Source organism: Pseudorca crassidens, chromosome 8 (assembly GCF_039906515.1).
Source record: "Pseudorca crassidens isolate mPseCra1 chromosome 8, mPseCra1.hap1, whole genome shotgun sequence".
In the NCBI taxonomy this organism is placed as follows: Eukaryota; Metazoa; Chordata; class Mammalia; order Artiodactyla; family Delphinidae; genus Pseudorca; species Pseudorca crassidens.
The window spans coordinates 102,001,315-102,026,804 of NC_090303.1; the positions used below are offsets into that span (position 1 = coordinate 102,001,315).

At 38.3% G+C, this 25,490-nt stretch overlaps 1 protein-coding gene across 19 annotated transcripts in view; it reads right to left on the minus strand.

Moving 5' to 3' along the window:
* KMT2C (lysine methyltransferase 2C) overlaps positions 1-25,490 on the minus strand; it is a 294,358-nt gene that overhangs the window by 74,324 nt on the left and 194,544 nt on the right. For 17 of the 19 annotated variants that reach the window (XR_010945700.1, XM_067747507.1, XM_067747506.1 and 14 more), the window contains 9 exons: positions 25,225-25,344; positions 22,858-22,974; positions 16,001-16,102; positions 15,349-15,453; positions 10,503-10,684; positions 10,083-10,247; positions 9,190-9,299; positions 6,782-6,847; positions 5,586-5,798 (listed from right to left, as the gene is read on the minus strand). Coding sequence is in view for 18 of the 19 variants with exons in the window: in XM_067747507.1 (XP_067603608.1) it covers positions 5,586-5,798; positions 6,782-6,847; positions 9,190-9,299; positions 10,083-10,247; positions 10,503-10,684; positions 15,349-15,453; positions 16,001-16,102; positions 22,858-22,974; positions 25,225-25,344 (1,180 nt within the window). In the remaining variant the exon portion in view is untranslated. The remainder of the gene's footprint in view (positions 1-5,585; positions 5,799-6,781; positions 6,848-9,189; positions 9,300-10,082; positions 10,248-10,502; positions 10,685-15,348; positions 15,454-16,000; positions 16,103-22,857; positions 22,975-25,224; positions 25,345-25,490) is intronic. The other 2 variants (XM_067747515.1, XM_067747521.1) reach the window with 2 other exon arrangements.

Below are 25,490 nucleotides of genomic sequence, written 5' to 3' on the forward strand. Positions count from 1 at the left end.
GGGCTTCGTTGGGTCTTTGTTGCTGCACGCGGGCTTTCTCTAGCTGTGGCGAGTAGGGGCTACTCTTTGTTGTGGTGCGCGGGCTTCTCATTGCAGTGGCTTCTCTTGTTGTGGAGCACGGGCTCTAGGCGTGCAGGCTTCAGTAGTTGTGGTGCAAGGGCTCACTAGTTGTGGCTCACGGGCTTAGGTGCTCCGTGGCATGTGGGATCTTCCCAGACCAGGGCTCGAACCCGTGTCCCCTGCATTGGCAGGTGGATTCTTAACCACTGTGCCACCAGGGAACCCTCAGGATTTTATAACCATCACTTTCTTAGAGAATTCCCACAGTTATACATGCTCCTGTACGTTAACATTATGCTTTATTTGAATTGGTTCTTTTAATGTCTGTTTCCTTGCTAGACTATATTCTCCTTATCTAAGACTCTTATTAACAGCTGCATCCTTAGCACAGTACGTAATAGGTGTTCAACAAATTTTTCACCAAATGTAAGTAAACAATGAAACTAAGTAATGCATACAAAAGCTCAGTTCCTAGAGAGGAATGCTGTTTTAAAATCATGGTAATCAAAACTTTTCAAGCTGTATATGCTTTACGCTGTGCTTTAGGGGAAAAAAAAGTTATCAAATACATTTAACAATAAATTGTTAACACTTTTCTTCAATATTCTAAGTATTATGCATATTTCTGTAATACCATGAGTAGTGTATTTGTTTTCAATAATATTAGGTCAGTGTTTAAGGTCAATTCTATAACAATCTGATAACTGCTTTCTACAGCTAAGATTAAACCATGAAAATTTTATCTATTTATTTATTTACTGAAACTTAGCAAACACCAAAGGTAACAAGCTAGCAATTATTTACCTTAAAATAAACCCACTGAAATATATGAGAGGGAATTTACGTTTAAGATGGTAGACTAAATTCATGTATCTAATTTCACTCTCCCAAAACCCTATGTACAGTAAAGCAATCTATTTTTAAAAGATAAACCAACAAAGACAGAAAAAACAGGAAAGAAGAAAAGCCACAAATTTGGAAAAAGAAAGAGAGATGAAAACTGACTCAGGAAATACAAATTCTCAGTTGAAAGTGGAAGGAACCAAGAAAAAAATCCAACTTTATCACAATCCTCAAAAGGTTGAAGAACTGGCAGAGCCAGGTACCTTTGGAAATGGGTGGGAGGCAGCTAAAGCAAAGAGAGTTTTATATCATATTAACTACAGAAGCCATAATCCCTATGACCTTCCCAACTTCACACACTGTGAGGCTGCCATTCACACTCACAGTGCCATTCACACTCACTCAAGACACTCAAACTCAACACTGGGGTCATGGACTGAAAACAGGATTAAGTGACTACAGGCATGTTAAATACTGACCCTCTCTCCCCTGGGGCCTTTCCCCACTAAACTCCCAGAAAGCCAGCAGCTAAACCTCTACTGTCCAAGCAGGGGACAGGAAGATTCTTCTGGGAAACCTGACCAGTCCAAGAGAAATGTCTAAAGGTACTGACACTAGGGGATTTTGCAAATAGTGAGCACAGATCACAAAAGCTTAGCCAACAAATACCACCCACAAACTTGAAGATTTTCATCATTTTTAATCACTCATTCCTTATTTTTTTTAAAAATTATTAATTTATTTTTCCAATCACCACTTTTAGTCCTCACTTTTAATCACACACGGACAACCAAGGATTATCTATCACATGAGAAAGCTAGAGACCTGAGACCACAAAATGCAACTGGGAATTGAAAGACTAGGCAGGAAAAAGAAAACATTAGAAAAAGATTTTCAATCCTCCAACAGGTAAGATAAAACATTCATGAGGCAAGAATAGGATGCTATGAAAAGGAACATGCAAAGGAAGGAAAGAAAGCTCTTGGAAATTAATCCATGATATTTGAAAACAAAACAAAAATGAAAATCAGTAGAGCGATAGAAAAATAAAATAAAAAATTTACTTTAGAGTAAAATGCAAAGACCTGAGCTGGAAAGGAGGAGAGAAAAGACAGGGAGAATGGGCTGAGTGGGTCTCACATCTGAATAGCAGGGTCAAGAAAAAGAAGACGGGGCACCGAGGGGGAGAATCAATGGTTTCAAGAACACTTCCTAACGCTGAGGGGTGTGAGATGGCAGACGAAAGGGACCACTCAGTGCCTGACAAAAGAAAGGCAAAACATCCTTAACAGAGTGAAATAGACATATCTTCACCAAATTTCAGAACACTGCAGACAAAGAATTTCCTAAAATCCCAAGAGCTTCCAGAGAGAACACGGACCATATAAAAAGTATCAAGTTCCCTATATACCAGGAACTAAAAGACACTGGATCGATGACTTCAAAACGCTGAAGGGAAAATTGAATTCCAACCTGGAAAAGATCAGTCAGGTGGGAGGGTACACTTTCAGAAGTACATAACCTCTCAAATTTACCTTCCATGCATTCTCTCTCAAGAAACAAAAGAAGGTATGCCCACCAAAAATGAGGGAGAGAAACAAGGAGGAATACATGAAATCTCAGGAAACACACAATAAAAGACTGAAAAAACAAACAAACAAAACCCCTAAAGGTCTTATCAGTTTGGGAACTGAGTTACTTACATCCATACAAAGGAGTATGAAAAATGAGGCCATGAAAAATGAAGAATAACATAAAAGCAAGAACAGTAAGACAAAAGGAACACAAAATATATATCCATGTGCTTGTACATGAACAAAACACCTCTGGAAGGACACAAAGAATGGCTGCGTCTGGAGAAGTGAACTGGCAGGACAGGGAAGAGAGAAACACCCTTATTCTTGTGCAGTTTAAAACATGTGAATATATTACTTGCCCCAAAACAAAATTTAAAGCATTGAGAAAATGACCGATAACAAATTGCAGGAGGTGATAACCGACCCACCCGGCTGCTCCCTCTCCTCTCAATCGGCCCCACACCATGCCTGCCACAGCCTGGGCGCGGTCTCACTCCCCACCTCCCGATGTCCCCACCGTGCTGTGAGGGTCCACGGGGGGCAGCAACTGAGAGGGAAGCACTGTGCTCCCACTCATCTTTTTTTTTTTTTTAATAAATTTATGTATTTATTTTTGTGGGCATTGGGTCTTCGTTGCTGCGCGCGGGCTTTCTCTAGTTGCAGCGAGTGGGGGCTACTCTTGGTTGCAGTGCACGGGCTTCTCATTGCGATGGCTTCTCTTGCTGCGGAGCACGGGCTCTAGGTGCGCGGGCTTCAGTAGTTTCGGCACGCAGGCTCAGCAGCTGTGGCTCACAGGCTCTAGAGCGCAGGCTCAGTAGGTGTGTTGCACGGGCCTACTTGCTCCGCGGCATGTGGGATATTCCCGGAGGAGGGATAGAACCCGTGTCCCCTGAACTGGCAGGTGGATTCTGAACCACTGCACCACCTGGGAAGTCCCCGTGTTCCCACTTTTTTCCCCCCACCCCCTGCGCTCCCACTCTTGAGACACAGATAGCAGTTTTATTTTCTTTAGATTTGGTTTTTTTTTGCACTAACAGGCTATCCAGACCCCAGGAGCCTGCTTTTATTGCACAAGTTTGTTTCTGATATGCTAAGGTGATAGTTTATGACTTATTTTCCTTAAGAAACGTTTATCAGAAGAGTTTAAAAATGAACAAAAACAACCCCCAAAAAGGTGAGTATTGCTGCAATATTTCAGGAGCATCACAAGTTCATGTGGACTTCGTCGACTCCTGTGGAATCTAAAATTACGTATGTATTATGTGTATAATATGATGGACAGTATTACTTCTATGGGGATCTCCCTGCTGGCAGCCTCAATTTGGAAACTGTACAGCTGCAGAAATATCTACCATTTCTCACAGTGTCGTTTTACAGAACGGTAGTCATAGGGAAAACCTTCTCGGGTCTTTCTATTGATGTTTTGTTTGTAAACAAACATCAACAAACATTTCTTCCCTCTATAATTTCATACTTTGGGAATTAGTGTGTACTACCAAAAAACCTTTCAAATTTTGTGAAATGCAGCATTTCTCAGGTTTAAGGGAAAACCATTCTTCAGGCATTTTCTGACACCCTCAGAAACTGCAATTCTTCACTGGACTTTGGCTGACGGTAAAATCAGGTCAATTCCTCCCAGATACACAGCCTACTTCTTCACAAGCCTCAAATCACTGAAAACTTCAAAATGAACTTCTGTTCAACAGTACTTGAAAATGAGTTATACGTAAGCATCAGAAAGCTTTTCTCCAACCACACAGACCCAAAAACACACTACTGCAAAAGAAATGTGAGGATTAGTTGATAAAGTAACAGGAGCACGCACAGACCCCATGCTAAGCCACCATCAACTCTCACCTGGACGGCTGCAAGAGCCTCCTGCCTGAACTGCTTGCTACAACTCTTGGGCTTAAAAGTCTGTTTACATCACAGCAGTGTTCCTTTTAAACTGTAAGTAAGACTTTGCCACTGTTCTCATCAGATACCTCCAAACAACCTCCCATTCCACTTACAGTAAATGCCTTAAGCATCACCTTTACGGTCCTACAGGACCTACTGAGTCACCCCACCTCTCCTCACAACTCTGATCTCATCACAGGCCTTTATCCCTTTGCTCACTGTGCTGGACACACTGTTCTCCACAACGTTCAGCAAATGTTATAGGTACATCCCACTCAGGGTCTTTCCCGTTGTCTCTTCCCTCAGATAATCGAGGGGCTCACTCAACTCTTTAAAGTCGGTGCTTAAATATGGCTTCCAGTTCATCTGGGCCCTCAGCCCACTGTCTGTGCTCCCAAGTCCTCCAACAGCACTTGCCAAACACATCTTTATTAACTTATTACGTTATGTCTTTTTAATGATCTTTTCTCCTAACATTAAAATGTTAGTTCCATGAGCAGAGAATTTTATCTGCTTTGCTCACTGACATGACTTCCAACATCTGGCACACAGCAGGCATTCAATAAATACTGGTAAATGATAAGATGTGATGGAACAAAAACAACTATTACTTTATTTTTGAATCAATTGAAAAGAAATAACCACCCTAAAAACAAACAAGCCTATGGCAATCTTCTTCAGAGAAAAGTAAAAATAAAACTCATGTTGAATTTAATGCCACTAAAATTATTTTTTCATCTCAAGAAAATTCAGCCAGGAAAACCTGATCAAGAAACTGTTTATAAACAGATGGTTTATGATGAGTATCTGTGCATATAAGCTTATATTTGAACATTAATGATGGTCTTTCATTTCTAGATTGCATGGAGTTCTACTTTAACTTAACCATGGAATCCAAGTTCACAGCATCTGAAGAGGTTTATGCAGCTATCTGGCAAACCCCGAAAAGATCTGAAAAGATCTGTGACCTTCAAAGATATGGTGCTCCTGGAAATTTCTGTAATATAGGTCTGTTCTAGGATACATGAAACGAAGAGAACCTGAAAAGGCAAGGTCTCGGAAGACCACTGACGCAGGACAGTGTCACACCAAGGGTTACCTTCTAAGTCAGCAGGATCTACCCTTAGATAAATCAAATAATTTTAAAAGCTCTTTTATATTCTTTATTTTGGCAAACATATTCCATGGAAAATATGTAAGTATTACCTCGACTATCATCCATTTCACCATCCCTCGAATGCTCTGATTGGATGTCTGGAGGGGTCTGAAGGACGGCCACGCTATTCTGATTTATGATCTTCAACTTCAACTTTGGTTTTGACCGTTTTCTTCTTGGAACAGTAACTGTGAGGCTCTGTAACTGAGTCATCCCTGATTCAGTCAAACATACACCATCCTGGGTGTAGGTCTTGGGTGGATCTAAAATTACAATATCCCAAGGATACAAATTAAAACTTTCATTTTAATTTTGATTGATAAGTTGATTATTGTTCCATAAGGACCGTGTCAAGGGAATGTGACTTCTATAAACCAATTACCTATGAAATGCACAAATAATTAACAGTACTCAGTTAAAAGTAAGCATAGCTGGTCAAACCTCCTTGAATTATAGAGAGAAAGGTTGTAAGTTTTTTTTTAAATGGTCTTCCTGGCATTTCTATTTTCATGTATCAATACAGGGATTTAAAAAGAAAGCACGGAAGCTAAAAGCAATGCTTCAGTCACTCGACTATGAGCCTTTTCCTAGAGTGTCCTTTCAGACTAAAAGGTGAGGATCAATTTACAGAAGAGGAAGAAAAATACTCCATAAGCCGATTTGGAAATCAAAGCATCAGTATAATCACTTACAAGGAGAGGTAGTAAATAAGCAGAAATTCTGCAAAAATTTAAGTGTACAAAATTGCTCTTCATCAGAAAAATTTCTGTACGATCCAAATGTTTTTGTATCAGATGATATCAAATAGAAGTAGGCAAAAGAATGAGAGTTTAATAAGAATATCATGTTAGTCACTATTCTAGGCTGATCTATTCCAGAAAAAAATAGTAAGAGAATGAATTCTGAAGAAATCTCTTTGCTAACTAGGCCTTATTGTCTAGTCTAACTGACAACTAAACACAATAATGTATCAATGAAACCAAAACAAGTATGTAGTTAACGGTTATTTCAAAAGTGGTTATTTTCACTGCCAATTTGGTGAGATCTGTAGGAATACTGTCCCACTAAAGCTGGGAAAGACAGACATTTTGTATGTAATACAGAAATGATTACCAACATTAGGAAATTTACACTGAACACCCACATGAGTAAGGCAGGATTCATGTAACGTGTCACAATTCAGTTATATAAAAGCATTTCTTTGCTTTTTGTAAAGAACAGTCAAGGAAAGCATTTCAGATTTTACCTAGCTCTTTCACTTTTGTGACAATTTGTGCTACAAGTGAAGATTCACAGCAGTCTGAGGAAGGCACTGAAATGGAAAAAAAACAAAAACAAAAACAAAAACTCGTGATTTTTTCACAAAAGGTAAGGTGTATTTAAAGAGTTACATATGATTAAAGTTTCTACTACTGTACCCATTTTACTAAAATAAATGCTTGAAAACTAAACAGAATTAAATTAAATAGAATTAAAAGCTGCCTTTAAAACAACAAAGAGAAATGGTGGAGGAAATACACAACATCATGGAAGAAAAACTGGTAAAGATAAAGAACCAATGTACTGGATTCCTATGTATTGCTAATAACTACAAGATTATGAGTCTTTTTTAAAATAAATTTATTTTATTTATTTTTCAATAAGTGGTGCTAGGAAAACTGGACAGCTACATGTAAAAGAATGAAATCAGAACACTCCCAAACACCATACACAAACATAAACTCAAAATGGATTAAAGACCTAAATGTAAGGCCAGACACTATAAAATTCTTAGAGGAAAACACAGGAGAACACTCTATGACATAAATCACAGCAAGATCCTTTTTGACCCACCTCCTAGAGAAATGGAAATAAAAACAAAAGTAAACAAATGGGACCTAGTGAAACTTAAAAGCTTTTGCACAGCAAAGGAAACCATAAACAAGATGAAAAGATAACCCTCAGAATGGGAAAAAATATTTGCAAACGAAGCAACTGACAAAGGATTAATCTCCAAAATATACAAGCAGCTCACGTAGCTCAATATCAAAAAAACCAAACAACCAAATCCAAAAATGGGCAGAAGAACTAAATAGACATTTCTCCAAAGAAGACATACAGATGGCCAACAAACACATGAAAAGGTGTTCAACATTACTAATCATTAGAGAAATGCAAATCAAAACTACACTGAGGTATCTCCTCACACCAGTCAGAATGGCCACCATCAAAAAATCTACAAACAATAAATGCTGGAGAGGGTGTGGAGAAAAGGGAACCCTGTTGCACTGTAGGTGGGAATGTAAATTGATACAGCCACTATGGAGAACAGTATGGAGGTTCCTTAAAAAACTAAAAATAGAACTACCATATGACCCAGCCATCCCACTACTGGGCATATACCCTGAGAAAACCATAATTCATAAAGAGTCATGTACCACAATGTTCATTGCAGCACTATTTACAATAGCCAGGACACGGAAGCAACCTAAGTGTCCATCGAAAGATGAATGGATAAAGAAGATGTGGCACATATATACAATGGAATATTACTCAGCCAAAACAGAAACGAAATTGAGTTACTTGTAGTGAGGTGGATAGACCTAGAGTCTGTCATACAGAGTGAAGTAAGTCAAAAAGAGAAAGACAAATACCGTATGTTAACACATATATGGAATCTAAAAAAAAAAGTTCTGAATAACCTAGGGGCAGGATGGAATAAAGATACAGACGTAGAGAATGGACTTGATATGGGGAGGGGGAAGGGTAAGCTGGGACGAAGTGAGAGAGTAGCTCTGACATATATACACTACCAAATGTAAAATAGATAGCAGCCACATAGCACAGGGAGATCAGATCGGTGGTTTGTGACCACCTAGAGGGGTGGGATAAGGAGGGTGGGAGGGAGACGCAAGAGGGAGGGGATATATGTATACGTATACCTGATTCACTTTGTTATACAGCAGAAACTAAAACAACAGTGTAAAGCAATTATACTGCAATAAAGATGTTAAAAAAAATTTTTTTAAAGGGACACCTAAAAAAAATTAAAATAAATTTATTTATTTTTGGCTGCATTGGGTCTTCGTTGCTGTGCGCAGCAATTCTCTAGTTGCGGCGAGCGGGGGCTACTCTTCGTTGCAGTGCATGGGCTTCTCATTGTGGTGCCTTCTCTTGTTGAGGAACACGGGCTCTAAGCTCGCGGGCTTCAGTAGTTGTGGCATGCAGGCTCAGTAGTTGTGGCTCACGGGCTCTAGAGCGCAGGCTCAGTAGTTGTGGCGCTCAGGCTTAGTTGTTCCGAGGCATGTGGGATCTTTCTAGACCAGGGATTGAACCTATGTCCCCTGCACTGGCAGGCAGATTCTTAACGACTGCACCACCAGTGAAGTCCCCAACATTATGATTCTTGAAAGCAAAAATTACACCTTATAGCTAAAATATATTCTTAATTTACTTCCTTTATGTAAGTAGATTGTTTTAACATATTATTGGGATAATGAGAGTTAATTAAAAATGAAAAGTAACTTATTTTTCATAAAATACTTGTCCAAACAATAGTTTCACAAAAAGAGAAAAAGAAGTACAGTTAAGCCCACTCACTGATTAAGGACAGCAGGCACAAGTGAGTTGTATCAATCCAAGAGCACAGACTCACCATTTAAATCATTTGCTTACCATTTGATGTAGGCATATAGGGTCTGCACATGCTACAATCAAAACCAATGTCTGCTACATTTTCCACTTCCTCTTCAGTATTTAAGTTTTGACAAACTGCATGCATCCATCTAGAAAGACCATATTCATACATTAAAAAAAAAAGAAGAAATATACTGAGGATGGCTTCCTTTTAAAAACTGCAACAGGAGCTGACAGCCTCCGACCTTAAAGCCCCCAAGTCTCACGTGCTCCTCCCACCTAGCCCATGTCACCCCTCTCTAACCATTCCTATCGACCCCAAAAAACTGTCAGAACTGAGAAGAAGAAAAAAGCAATGAGAACAAGTACTATGAACGAAGCAAAAGCACATTATATGAGGATGGGATAATTGCTTTATGACAAAATACTGAGTATTTCAGAGACAGCACGGAAGCTAGTTAGGGTGAGTAGAAAGGAATTCACATAACGGAGTGGTGCAGCACGTACGTGCCCCAGGTGATGCACCTACTGTGGAGTAGACAGAGCTTGTGTAAGTGATAATGAACGGTCACTGGGAAATAAAAGTTACCCTGCCTTAGAACAAAGAATTGGTAGGCAGAATCCTGAGAATCCCGTACTACTGATGAAATAATATGATCACTAATATTACATGTATGGTGCTAACAGAGCACAATAATATACCACTGAAATCAAAGATCTCAACCCTCAGAAAGCCCCAAGTGAAAACTGTTTAGCCTAGAACTGAGAATATGAAACAGAAAACTTCTGTTAAGCTTCTAGCTGACTAAAAATCTGGAAAGGAAAACTCTTACTTCTTACCGTTAAGATAGAAGAAAGTTATTTTTCAATTTCCTTTTGCTATATTTAAGAGAGAAAAGCTTACAAAAGATGAAGAAAAAACAGCACAATACCTATCACATTGTCTACACTGCAGAATAAGGTCTTCTTCTCTATAGTTTCGGTAGCAGACGGGGCAGGAGGACAGGCTTGCACACGGAGCACACTGTGTGTAGTTGTTCTGCCATTCACATCTCAGACCTGCAGATGTCGCTCCACAGTGTCTGCACCACACACACCTGAAACCCAACACCGCACAAGTCTCAATTTTATTTACTCAGTTATTTAGTTACTGAAATTCAAGAAGCTACACAAGAACAGAACAGGGGGAAGTATTTAATGCACATTTGAAAAATTTTCTGGTTAGTGGTATCGATCATTGTAAACACGTACCACGCAATTAAGCAGTTGTTGCTAATTTGTGAAAACTAAAGTATTGTGGGAAAGTTCTGAACTTAAGAAGTCTAACAAGGGAAACATAAGTCCTAGGGTACCATTTGCACTTCCAGCCTCCTTTGGGAACTGTCTGCAGTGGCGGGTCCAAGCAGTAGGTGTGATAACTTATGTCACAATCGTCGCACAGCAGGAGTCTTCCTGGGTCTGTCGCCTTCCCACAGGCCTCACACACAGTGCATTCCAGACACCTCCAACCCTTGCTCAGAACCACTTTCGTGATCTGCAAAAGAAACAACCAAGCCATGTGATTCATACGTTAACCTACCCCTCATGCAAACATGATCAAATACGCTGTATCTGATCAAGCGCCAAATGAACTCGGTGCTTACATACCTAGGAGCAGAAAAGAGGCAAAAGCAACTAACGTTTACTGAGCACCAACAGTGGCCCAATTCCGGGGTGACCACGTTCATGTACTTTTCGGAGTCTCCTACTGGACAGAATAATATAAAGGGATCCATATTTTAATGCCCTTTTCAGTTTATGTAACTACCTTGTGCTCTGGATTTTATGTCCACTTGATAGGTGTGGTAACTGGTTTTTAAAGAAAACAAGTAAATGACCCCATTATTGTTAACACAGGACTTGAAAATGTATTGATAAAGTTTCAATCTATGACATTTCATGAATTCATGATCCTGAAACTTGTGTACATCACATAAGGACTTGTATATTAAAATCAATATTAAAAATGCAAAGAAAATTAAGGTACAACATGAGTTCCCAAGGCCATTTTATGGTCTTGGAGGATTTTAGGCTAAGAAGCTAGGACTTCTTAAGTTCATATTCAGCCCTCTGCTTATTCTCCTTTGCCTCAAGGGTCTAACTTAAGTGGAAAAATTTGAGAATCTCTATGCTTCTAATAAATTCCAGAAAACAGCCACATCATGGAGTATTAAAAATTTGGAACAAACTAAGAGATCTCAAAAGACTAGAGTCTACAGGTAAAAAGGACCGCAAAGAACCTGTGTTATAACAAAATAGCAAACAATCAAGATACAGAATAAAAATTAAGATCATGAAGAATAAGGTCTTAAAACTACTTGAGGGCTTCCCTGGTGGCGCAGTGGTTGAGAGTCCGCCTGTCGATGCAGGGGACACGGGTTCATGCCCCGGTCCGGGAGGATCCCACATGCCGCGGAGCAGCTGGGCCCGTGAGCCATGGCCACTGAGCCTGCGCGTCCGGAGCCTGTGCTCCATAACGGGATAGGCCACAACAGTGAGAGGCCCGCATACTGAAAAAAAAAAAAAAAACTACACAAGAGTTAAATAAATGAACAACTATCAAAGTAGCATCAAACTTTCCAACTCTGGATGCTAAAAGAGTGTAACAGTTTCCAATTCTACAGGTAAATACTTCTCAAGGTACAATCCTTAATCTAACTAAACAAGCAATTAAGTGTTAAAGTGGAATGCCTTTCAGACAAAGACTCAAAATTCAGCTTCCAAGTACCCTTTCTAATGAAGTTACTTAAGAGATATGAGGAACAAAGTGAGGGTGTATACCAAGAAAAAGGAAGACGTGGGATCTAGAAAGCAATGAACCCAAAAGAGGATGTCATCCCAGAGATGTTTGAGGATGAGAACTGAGTAACAGACCTAGAAGTTACCAGCCCAGCTCAGAACAGGGAAAAAGCAGAGTGTGGAAGGGGGTAAGCCTTTCCCAGAAAAACAGTTACTTGCTGAAATAATCTGATATGATCATGCTTCTACAGTAGGTAAAAACAAATAAAAACTAACGGAGATCATGAATCATTATTTTCTTCTTGCTATTGAAAACTCCATGAAAAACAAAATAAAGTCATAGTACACTATTTAGATCTCCAGTGAACATTTATGGAGTCATAGCCAACATTGTTTATTAACTAAATATAGTAAAACAACTATACTGGGAAGATGCTGGGAGAAGGCAGGAGGTGTATTTTAAGAGCTCAATCAGCATTTATTTATTTATTTATAGAGGCAAGTCAACAAAATCTAACACACATAAAGGAGTAACACGAGTATATTATTTAGCGCTGTACAGTTAACTACAAAAAGAAGGACCTGAACGAACCCAAAGGGGTTGCGTTGTGGGGAAGAGGACTCAGATGTGAAGGTAGAGGAAGACGGGTCCGTCGGTTACCATAAGGCTCGTAAAGACATTTGCTTCTTAAGCGTGTATATTTATTACTTTGATTAGCCTACTGATATGTTTAACTTAGTCTTAGATTATCAGGTTATATTATTTACGCAAATGGAAGAAACAGCCTAGGGTAGGAAGAGCAGGGGAGCATAGAGCAGTAGCCAGCAAACTTTTTCTGTAAAGGACAGGGTAATAAATATTCTAGACTTCGCTGGCCAGGCAGTATGTTAAACTACATAATTGTGCCACTGTAGTGTGAAGCTCACTACAGACATATGTAAACAAAAGAGCATGGCTGTGTTCCAATAAAACTTCACTTACAAAAATAGGCAGTGGGCAAGATTTGGCCTGTGTGGCAGTTTACCAATCCCTGGCTTAGAAGAAAGGTAAGATGAAGATAAAGTAGTAGAGTTTTTTTTAATGATGTATCTTCATTCCCACTAAGTTTTCCTGTTTCACAGTCTGTGGTCCTTTACAGCCGAATTCTCAAGTCCCTCAGTTTAAAGTGACTCTTCAACACACTACAGTCTGGTCGCTCTGCCCACCACCAGTGAAACTGCTCAAGTCAGTCAGTCAAGACCTTACTGCCAAATCTAGATGACGTACTAGTGTTTATCATTTGAACTCTCTGCGGTATTTCAACATTTGAACAATACCCCCCCCCCTTTGAAACTCCCTCTTAGTGCAGATTTCAGGGCTCTACTATCCACTCTTTTTTGTCTCATATTGAACTGGTTTTATCTTCATTTTTAAGAGCTCTTTGAACCAAGATATTATCCAGGGTCCCCATCCATGTATCATGTCTAAGGTATGAGAGATGTGTTTTATAGTCTAACGGATATTTGCTTCAACTACGTTGGAGTAACTGAAACGAGACCTGTCTCCCATCAGAAAACACTAGGAAACTGGGCAAAATTTATGAAACACTTGTTTTCAGATACCGGACAAAAGGCAGTGTAAGACTTTTTCTGAGAGGAGGGAAACAAGCAAGGAGAGTCCTATGATATTCTTCCGCCTATAGCCATTTTTCCAGAATGATCCCCAGGGAAGGACGAGCCCAGGCAAGTACAACGGGCTCACTGAGTTTAGGACACACTGCTGGAGTTCAGGGGGCTGAGGCAGTTGGAATGTGCAGGACAGAGCACTGGAAAGAAGGGAGCAGTAAGAAAGAACTCCACAAAAAAAAAAAAGAAAGAACTCCAGGAATCGACACAGTATTTCCCTTTAGTCTTCGACTGAACACCAAGCTGCACATCCAGGAGGTCACACAAGGACCCAAAACCAGGGTAAAGAAGAGCTGCTGGGAATCTGTAATAAATATCAGAGTGCACACAGTGCTGGAAGACATCTGAATCTCAAACAAGTCAGACTGAAAAGACACTGGTGAATAGGGGCCTGTAGGGATCAGAAAGGGGAAGGTTTAGGGAGAATTCAACAGAGACCTCATAAAGGCCATGCCTCAAGTATTAAACTGGTGCTAGAACAGCAGTTAGGAAAGTGTGATCTAAACTATTCACTTTAATTCACTCTGTGATGTTTTGTAGACGCTACATGATGTTTAAAACATCATTACATTGGCATTATACAAGGTGTGTCTGCATATTTTTGTGTTTTAAAATATTCTCAGTTGAAATTTTTAAAACAGTAAATATTCAATCATTATTATCTTCATAGACAAAATCTCCTTGGGGTCCTCAATACTTTTTTAAGAGTGCTAAGGGTTCTAAGACCAAAAAGTTTGAGAATAGCCACCTCAGAGTGAAGGCTCTGTGGACTCACCTCAAAGCCTGACACAAAGAAGTGTCAAAAGGTTCAAACTTATCCACAAATAACTGCCTGCCACAACAAAATCTCACTGCGTTTTAAAGGAACAAAATCTAGACTCTCAACAATACACCATCACAATGCACAATGTCCACATTCAATCAAAACTTACTAGATGTTAAAAAGAAAGCTGTAAAACATTTACAAAATGAAAAATTAGTTAATACAAAATGAAAAATGTCAGGGATGATAGAAGTAGCAGACAATTATAAACTTTTCAAGGACTTGCAACAAAAAGCATAATGAAGAAAAAATTTAAAACCACAAGATAAGTATAAGCTATAGAATGGAACTGAGATTAAAAAACAGAATTATCTGGGTAAAAAATCCATTGGATGAGGGCTTCCCTGATGGCACAGTGGTTGAGAGTCCACCTGCCAATGCAGGGGACACGGGTTCGTGCCCCGGTCCGGGAAGATCCCACATGCCGCGGAGCAGCTAGGCCCGTGAGCCGTGGCCGCTGAGCCTGCGTGTCCGGAGCCTGTGCTCCGCAAGGAGAGAGGCCACAACAGTGAGAGGCCCGCGTACAGCCAAAAAAAAAACCCCACTGGATGGCCTTAAAAATAGGCTGGATACTGCATAATAATGGTGCATTCTGGGAATGTAATAGAACTATACAAACTAAAGCACAGAAAGAAAAACAATTGGGGGAAAAAACCCAACAAGGTGTTAGTGATCTGAGGACAATATCACACAATTTTGCACACAACTGAGATTCCAAAAAGGCAGTGAAGGAGCAGGGGGGTGGGGGGGTGAAGTGGAGGGTGTACTTTAATATTTCAAGTACTTAAATATTGTCACATATGTATAATAATCCTAACAAGCAATAATTGATTAATTATAAGAACTGGAAGCAGCATGATACTAATCAAATCAATACATTTTTGTTAACCTGAAGCATATTTGCATTAATAATTAAATCTAAGTGTACTCACCTTAATACTGACGCAGTATGGATGGTAACACTGACCACACTGAGAACAGGCAAGTAATCTTCCCTCTGCTCCTTGGCCAAAACTGCCACAAACTACACACATATCCTGAAATTAAGAACACATTAACGTATTTTAAATTCCACACCAAACTAAGACTATACCAATATACTAATTTTATAATTTTTATAAAGCACCTTCTTAGTTGGTATAGCTCTAGAGCTAAATATTAAATGACTGCAGTACATACGGGATAAAGTAGAAATGGGCAAGGAGGAGTTCAAAAGTGGAAGACAGGGCTTCCCTGGTGGCACAGTGGTTAAGAATCCTCCTGCAAATGCAGGGGACAAAGGTTCGAGCCCTGGTCTGGGAAGATCCCACATGCCGCGGAGCAACTAAGGCTGTGTGCCACAACTACTCAGCCTGCGATCTAGAGCCCACGAGCCACAACTACTGAAGCCCGCATGCCTAGAGCCCGTGCTCCACAACAAGAGAAGCCACCGCAATGAGAAGCCCGCGTACCACATGGAAGACTAGCCCTCGTTCGCTGCAACTAGAGAAAGCCCACACCCAGCAACAAAGACCCAACTCAGCCATTAATTAATAAAGTAATTAATTTTTTTAAAAAGTGCAAGACAAATAATTTAGTTCAAACCTGATGCAAAGTGAACTTGTCACTGCTAGAAAACAACACAACTGTATTGTGCATAGAGTTTTCTTCTTCATCCTTATTTGATGAAATATCTGCAGCAGACACCTATGAAAAGCAAAACACACAAAATGTGAAGTTATATTTTTCACCTGTATTATACCTGACTGAAAAGCTTAAGAAGATTCATGTTTAAAGTACAACTTTTTTGCCAGAGACTATACTAACAATTCCCAATTAGATTATTATTACCAAGATACTACTATAAAGTATAAATTATGGCATTTTTTAAATTCACTTGTCTCTTCAGAGTTACAAGCCCCATAGATCAGGAAGTGAGAAAACATAAATATGTCTTTAGTAAGACTGATTAACCAGAAATTCTAATCAAGAAACAAACAAAAACATTGTATGTGTGTATACTTATATATGGATGTACACACACACACACACAGATACACACACATATATCATTCCATTTTAGTGACTCTTAAAACCTGCAATGGGGGTACAGCAAAATGAGATGTATAAAGCTATAAGTATAAAATACACACCAGATATTAAAGACCTAGTATCAAACAAAAAAGAACATAAATATAGGTCAAATAATTCTGTGTATTTTATAAATTACATGTTGAAATGATACTATTTTGGATATACTGGATCAAACAGTATATATTAAAATTAAATTTCACCTACTCCTCTCTCTTTTTTTAATGTAGCTACTAGGAAGTTTTTTTGTTTGTTTTAATTTGTTTATTTTTTGGCTGTGCCACATGGCCTGCAGGCTGTTAGTTCCCCAACCAGGAATCAAACCCTGGCCCTTGGTAGTGAGAGCACGGAGTCCTAACCACTGGACCATCAGGGAATTCCCTAGGAAGTTTTAAATTGCATATATGGTTCACATATTTCTTTGGGGGCAGCAGTGTTTTAGAATATAATTATTTTGAATAACTTATCATAATTTCAGTCTTAGCCAAAGAATTATCAACCATAGCCGTTCAATTCTGGACTTGTTAAATTTGACCAAATCAACTAAGTACACACTGGCTTATTAATAATTATTTCCAGAGTGCTTATCATGAAAAAAGCTCTGAATGAGATGCTAAAAAAGAGAATGGGGAAGCCAATGCCAGAACTATAAACTCTCTTTGCTTTAAAAGCTTACAACATAGCTTGGAAGAACTGAGCTGAAACACAACAGGTTAGGGTCAAAATGAAAAGTAATAGAAATTACTGTTCTTGAGGAATAACTGAAAAAAGACTAACTATCAGTAAACAGAAGGAGTATATTACAGTAATAAAATTTTTCAGTGCAAAAGACTTTAAATGCAGTTTTAATGAACAGTTCTATGGTTTTACGACAGTAATCGATAAAAGCAATTTATAGTCACAAAGGCCTAAAGACAACATGGGAAAAGTGTAAGCAACCTAACTGGTCAGCACTAGGGAATGACTAAAACTAGGAACAATCCAAACTATGAAAAATTATGCAGCATTTAAAAAACAGCAAGGCAGAAATCTGTACGGATTTCCATGAAGAAAATCACATGCTACACTGTTGAGGTGAAAAACAAGCTGCAGAGTAATACATGAGCCAGGGCACTACGGTATAAAAACACACAAAACAATTACGTGTCTGCCTTATGGCCATGTATCATAGGCTGAAGCATAAGAAATTGCTGTTCAAAGGTCAAAGGGGGTTGAATGTTGGCAATTTCATATGGATCAACCTAAAATGTAAATGCCCAAAACTGGTGAAAGGGAGAAAATCAGGACTCAACTAGTAGACAAAATTTCCATCTATCTAAAAAATATTAATTTTTTAAACTGAGGAAATGTATCCATATGTTATATGCATATCCCAAAATTACCTTTTAGTCAAACACGATGATTCATAAAAGTAGAATAATCATTCCATCAGTAATAAATTAAGTGCCTACCAGAGTGGATGGAGTAATCTCAGTAATTCAAACACAGGACTAATGATACATTGAGAACATCATTAAAATACATAACTGAAACAGCTAGAATATAGGTAACAAAAGTATTCAATATATTGAAATAAGTATCCATTTCTACCTCCCCATCTCCAACATGGGAACACAAAACAGGTCTTACAACTGGGTAACACGTAGTAAGTAGCTCACAAATTGTAGAAGTGTTATTCTTATTTTCAAAGGAAAATTTACCCAGAGAATGCTTTTGTTAAACTGAAAAACAAGGATGGAACACAGTATTCCCCGTATCAACCAGAAACAAAGCTGCAGTAGAAAGCTGCAGTATCCCCTAAATCAAGCAGGGGGACAAGAATGTGCTAAAAAAAAAAAAAATCAAGATTTTTTTAAAATAGCAATTCATACATGTAAGAAAGAAAACTCTATCATCTAGCTTAGTGACACATTGTTTTCATTTCATACTTTATTTCATGATCTTGAAACTGTCAGAAAAATAAAATCTACCTGAAAGGCAATCTCTGACAAAGTATGCACTATTGTTCCCTGCACAGATAACAGTCTGATCTGTTCTGAAGGTTACAAAAGTTTTATTTTCCTGAACCACAGATATAAGCCGAAGAAAAGAGAAAGCTCTAGCCTAAACCTCAAAAGTTGGGCATTTCCAAGCAGGGACACAAAAAAGAAAACCAAAAAACAGAAGAGCAAATTAAACTCAAAGTGAGAGAAAAGGAAATGATAAAGATCAGAGTGGAAATCAATGGAATAGAAAGTAGGAAAAAATACAGAAAAATGAATGAAAGCAAAGGCTGGCTCAAAAAAGGTCAATAAAATTGATAAACCTCGGGCTTCCCTGGTGGCGCAGTGGTTGAGAGTCCACCTGCCGATGCAGGGGACACGGGTTCGTGCCCCGGTCCGGGAGGATCCCACATGCCGCGGAGCGGCTGGGCCCGTGAGCCATGGCCGCTGAGCCTGCGCGTCCGGAGCCTGTGCTCCCCAACGGGAGAGGCCACAGCAGTGAGAGGCCCGCGTACCGCAAAAAAAAATTGATAAACCTCAAGCAAGACTGATCAGGAAAATGGAGAAAACACACAAATTACCAACAACAGGAACGAGGAACATCACTACCAATTCAAAAGGACAGTAAAGGAACACTATTATCCATTCTAGAAGAACAGATTTGTCAACCTACATGAAACAAATTCCTTAAAAGACAAATTCATGCAAGAAAAAACAGATAACCTAAACAGCCCTATACCTATGAAAGACATTGAATTTGTAGTTGAAAATCTTCCAATAAAGAAAACTCCTGGCCAAAATGGCTCCACTAATGATTCTATCTATAAATAATATAAGAAAGAAATTCCCAACACTACATAACTTTTCTAGAAAACTGAAGAGCAAACTATATTTCCCAATCATTCTATGAAGCCAGAATTATGCCGATATGAAAACCAAAGACATGATAAGAAAATAAGACTATAGACCAATATCCCTCATGAACATAGATATAAAAAGTCTAAAGCTTTTAGCAAACTGAATCCAACATCACGACCAAGTAGAGTTTAACCCAGGAATGCAAGATTGCTTTAGCACACACACATAAAGATGTAACTCACATATCAACAAACAAGCTACATGATCATCTCTACAAATGCAAAAAAAAGCACATTTGACAGAATCTACTTCTGACATCTACTCCTAATTAAAAAAAAAAAAATCTCAGCAGACTATTAATAGAAAGGAAATTCCTCACACTGATTTAGGATGTCTATTAAAACAAAACTAAGGCTAACACCATACTTAATTATGAAAAACTATATGCTTTCTCCTCAAGGTCAAAAGCAAGGTTATCTGAGCTCTTCACTTCTGTTCGACACTATACTGAAGGCTATAGCAAATGCAAAAAAGAATAGACACGAAAGGACTCCAGATTAAAAAGAAACACGTAAAACTTTATCTGCAGACAACGTGATCGTTTATGTAGAAAACCCAATGGATTCTACAAACAAGCAATTAGAATAACAGATACACAAAAAGGAGTAGTATTTCTGGATACTAGCAACTGACAAACACAATTTGAAATTAAGACAACACTACCATTAACAATAGCATAAAAAATATGGAAGATGGAGATAAATCTGATTAACAGTATCTGTTCAACCTGTCTGTTGAAAACTAAAGAACATCGCTGAAAGAAATTAAGGAAGACCTAAAGAAATGGAGAGATACAGGTGCTGATGGGTTCAAAAACTCAATATGGTTAAAATGTCAATCTTCCCCAAATTAATCTATAGTTTGAATGCAAACACAATCAAGATCCTAGCAGGCTTATCTATAGATATTGACAAGCTAATACAAAAATTCATATAGAAGTACAAAGGATTTAGAATAGTCAAAACAACTTTGAAAAGTAGAAAATCAGAACACTACCAGTGTTCGATTTCAAGAGCAGCTGTAAAGTAGAAGTAATCAAAATAGTGGAGTATTGGCCTAAAGAAATGGAGCAATCGTACAGCATGAGATTCCAAAAATAGATCCACATATATGATAACTAATTTTCAAGAATGATGAAAGGCAATTCAGAGAAACAGTGCTAAAACAACCAGCTACTCAGTATGTAAAAAAATGAACTTCCATCTTTATTCATACCATACATTTAAAAAACTCAAATCCCATTATAGATCTAAATGAAATACCTTTCTAGAAGAAAACACAGAATATCTTTGTGACCTTGGGTGACACAAGTATTTCTCAGCACCAAAAAGCACAATCCACAGAAGAAGAAAAAAATTAATAAACTGGACTCCATCAAAATTAAATCAACTGCTCTGTGAAAGACACAGTTAACAAAATGCAAAGACAAACCCCAAAATGCAAGAAAATATTTGCAAATCATATATATGATGAAGAGCTTGTGTCCAGAATACATAAAGAAATCTCAAAACTCAGTTAATTAAAAAACTACTCAATTTTGGGCTTCCCTGGTGGTGCAGTGTTTAAGAATCCACCTGCCAATGCAAGGGACAGGGGTTTGAGCCCTGGTTCAGGAAGATCCCACATGCTGCAGAGCAACTAAGCCCGTGCGCCACAACTACTGAGCCTGCGCTCTAGAGCCCACGAGCCACAACTACTGAAGCCCGCGTGCCTGGAGCCCGTGCTACGCAACAAGAGAAGCCACTGCAATGAGAAGCCTCTGTACCGCAAGGAAGAGTAGCCCCGCTCGCCACAACTAGAGAAAGCCCATGCGCAGCAACAAAGACCCAACGCAGCCAAAAATAAAATTTAAAAAAAATACTCGATTTTGGAAAATGTATTAAAGATCTGAAGAGTGACCTTATCAAAGAAGATATACAGATAGCAAATAAGCACCTAAAAAAGCTGATCAATATCACAAGTTATTAGAGAAATGCAAGTCAGATACTCTTAACATACCTGTTACAATGGCTAAAATTAAGGAGACTGGCCATACCAAATGTGGGTGAGTATGTGGAGGAAATGGAACCTTACATATTCTTGCAAATATAAAATGTCACACCCAACTTGAAAACCAACCTTTTCTTAAAAAGCTAAGCATATACCTACCATACATCCAGCCATTCCATTTCTATATGTTTACCCATGAGAAAAGAAAACATATCCACAGGTGAACTTATATATAAAAGTTTGGAGCAGTTTTATTTCTAATAGCCAAACAATGGAAGCAAACATAATGTCCTTCAATAGGTGAACAGATACACAAACTGTGGCACATCCATGCTATGGAACGCTCTTCAACAAAAAGGAACTGTTAACACACACAAGAGCATGAATTAATATCAAAATAATTATGTTGAGTGAAATAAATCATATCAAAAAGAGTATATTCAGCATGATTCCACTTACACAGACTCCAGAAAATGCAAACCAATCGACAGAAATGGAAATCAGATCAGTCATTGCCTGGGGGTAAGGCAGGAAGGCAGGCAAAGGGATTTCAGAGAGGCACAAAGAAACTTTGAGGGCCGAATATGTTCTTAACTGTAGTGTGGTTTTCAAGGGTGTACACATGTGTCAAAACCTATGAGACTGTACACTTCAAATATTTGTACCTTATTTTATATCAATTTTACCTCAATAGGCCTATTAATTCGGGGAGTGGGGAGGGAGGGAGGGACTTGCTTTAAAAAAAAACACCAGAATCCAAGTTTCCTTACTCCTTTAGCAGCAAACTGAACAATCCCACCTGCATCCTGGACTTAATATGACAATTAGAATCTGAAAAACAGTAGCAAATTGAACAATCCCACCTGTATCCTGAACTTAACATGACAATTAGAATCTGAAAAACAGGGTATCGGTAAAATAGTAAAGTTATTGCAGGAAATATCTGCTATTATTTTTTGCCAAATGCAGTTTTTTCAATACACATTTAAACAAAGCCTCATAATGTGCCAATGACCATACAGTTATCAATCTTAAATTCAAATAAGTCAAAGACAGTCATAAAATCTTCAACATTTTTAGACTTCATACTAATCTACAACATTTCTAATTTTTTCTGTAAACCATATTACATATTACTGAGAGCAACTACAATCAAAAATTTAAAACACCAACATAATTAAATTCTTCAAATAAACTCAAGAATATAACAGAAGTTTTGTTTTAATAGAAGAGCAAATATACTGCATATTGGATTTTGGAGAAGAAAGATCAGAGTCAAAGAGGAATGTAAGAAAAAAGGAATGAAAAAGTAGAAAATATAGAAGAAAACCTCACCAGAGGTTTAAAAAGAAATGCAGATGGAGATAAAATTTTAGCCTGTTTATGTGACTCTTAGAATCTAAGTAATTTGGTACAAATGAGCTGATCATCGTCGGCCGACACATTAAGGACTGTAGCAAATGTAAAGTGAGCGGGCCTTACCCCGGGCAACACAACTGCCCCGATTCCACTTTTCAACTTTGATCTGCCTCTGCCGCCTCGTCCTGACAGTCCCGCACCACGAGGTCTCCGCTTTCCTGGAAATCCTGACCCCCGGCCCTACACGACAGATACGGAAAAGTCAGCATTCTGTAAAAGCCCAAAAGAATTTTAAATCCAAAATGTGAGATAAACCGTCTTATTAAATGTTACACAAATACTTGCTTCTCCCTTTTATTCCAATCAGATGATAAATATTAAGAGACCAGGCTTATTATTTGCATCTTTCAGTATGTATTCTACGACTTAAACATCTACAACCTTAGAATCAAACTTGGTCTGTTACTGTGAATGCCCTGCAACAGCAAACCTTGGCACTGTATTTCCGTTTCCTAATCCTACATCCTAGGGGGCAGAAAAGCCACAACTCTATCCAGGTATTTTCAGGCGCAACAAATTGTATTGTATTATAGAGCAAGTATGAGGAAGGACTCTCTTGCTAACTGGTTTCTTGTAATTGTATCGATATTAATAGTTATCATATGCTAAGTACTTATTATGTACTGCTCGAAGCACTTGTTCCTCTCAACAATCTCATAAGGTCAATACTATTTTATCATCCCCACTTCAGAGGTAAGTACACTGGGGAATAAAAAGGTTAAGTAACTTGCGCCAAGTCAGACACCTGGCAAGCCTGGCTCCAGTGACCTCACTCTTAACCACTATTCTGCACCGCTGCGTTGCACGAAAGCTCATTTTTACTATGTGCAACAGTATTTTTTCTGTCGTGAAAACTGTCAATATCCTCTAACCGTTCAATACCTGACCATACAGGAAAGCTGATGAAAAATTAAAAGGCTTGCTTTAAATCACCTAGATAATAATTACTTCAAGTGGAAATAATTTATGTGAATTTTTACACAAGAAAAAATTCTATGGGAAAATATGTTGAATTCCCTGATATTTTAACAAATAAGCACTAAGGTTTTGTGTTGCTGTTTTCTTATTTATTCTCAGACTTATGTATTACTACCTGAAAACACCTGGCATCTACACCTACTTGTGCTGTGTGTATTTAAGATTACTAAAATGCTCAGGAAAATCCCGGTTTTGTTTTCCCTAACAAGGTAAATAATACATGACACCTTCAGCTGAGGTCACCTGCAGCAGTTTGAAACACTGAGCTCATTACCTACTTGGCAGAATGCTCTCCAAGTCAGCAATTTATGGTTATACTGTGAGCACCAAAAAGACACACGTGAACAAGAGGGAAGGGGGGCTTTTGTTCCTTCAGTTTTTTAGTAAAAGCCAACTTCCAGTTTTCCAGCTGCCTCTCCTTATCCTCTTAAGCTGCTTTCCTTCAGATCCTGAGCTTCTCTGAACAAGCGACAGGGTAGTGTTCAATTGGATAGTTTCTCTTGTTGTTTTTCAATAGGTATAAAAGATTTTTTAAAAGTCAGTGACGGAATCAAGACTACAGTAATCCCTCAATGTATTTCTCCTCAACATCCAATGACACAGGTAAGAATAAGTGAAAATCAGTGGTATATGCTTCATAATGGTCAAACAAGACCTCTTTAACTCTTCTAATTAATATTTACATTTTCAACACCTTGCATGCTATCAGAGTGAGTTGAAAAAAAGTTCTTCCAACGGTGATAGAAAATAGGAAAGCAGAATCTAGAACTCCTTTGAAATCCTTAATTAGTGTAAATTAAAAACCCTTATTCCAGAATTATATTATTAAATATAGAAGATGAAGAATACTGTCTTCTCTAGTCAGGAAAATTTTTTTAACTTTTCAGATGATTAACACTTTTCCAAATTAATTTTTCACCTTCAAAATGCACCAGACAACTTCAAGGACTAACAGAGTCATCCACCAATGACATGAAAAAGAGATTCTATAGTTTTTAGATTATTAACACAGACAATGAAATCTGCTGCAATTCTGCTATTTCTTCTCCATTAGTACATAATAAATTAATGTAGCTTTTCTTTTGTTCTTTTCTAAGCAACAAAATTATACGATATGATGAACAAGTCTTTAATTACTTTATAGCCTATGTGACAAGGATTTCCCCCGTAGAAATACTGGTAATTACAACATAAAAGGAAGCAACCATAAAAAAGGGTATTAAAAATTTACCCTTAAGATCAGTCAAGTAAAATGGCAATTTAATTTCCTCCCAGTGCAGGTTTTTAAAGGCAAGCACGTTGCTTCTTCAAATACTAAAAATTTTAGATTTAAAAAGTGGCTCTGGAAACTAAACTATTTATCTAGAAAAGAAAGGTTTAATTCTTAACTTCTACGCGGACAAAACCAACCAGAAAGAAATGATATACGAATGTAAATGCAATTTTATTTACCACTTTGATGCTCCAAATGGCACTGCCAGGAAGCTGCCTGGGTTTAAAAATTTCCCGGCCTTCTGAAATGTCTGGGGACCAGGAAGGTGGGCTCACTGTATTATGGGTACTCCAAGCCCCCTAGGATATGGCAGGTGAGAAAATAGATGTATAAAACTCCGCAACATAAAAGGTCAAAGCCAGCAACTAAGGAATTTTAGAACAGCAAAAACAAATGCAGACGTATGGAAATTTAGGACAGATTGCTTCAAGGTAGTAAGGAAAAT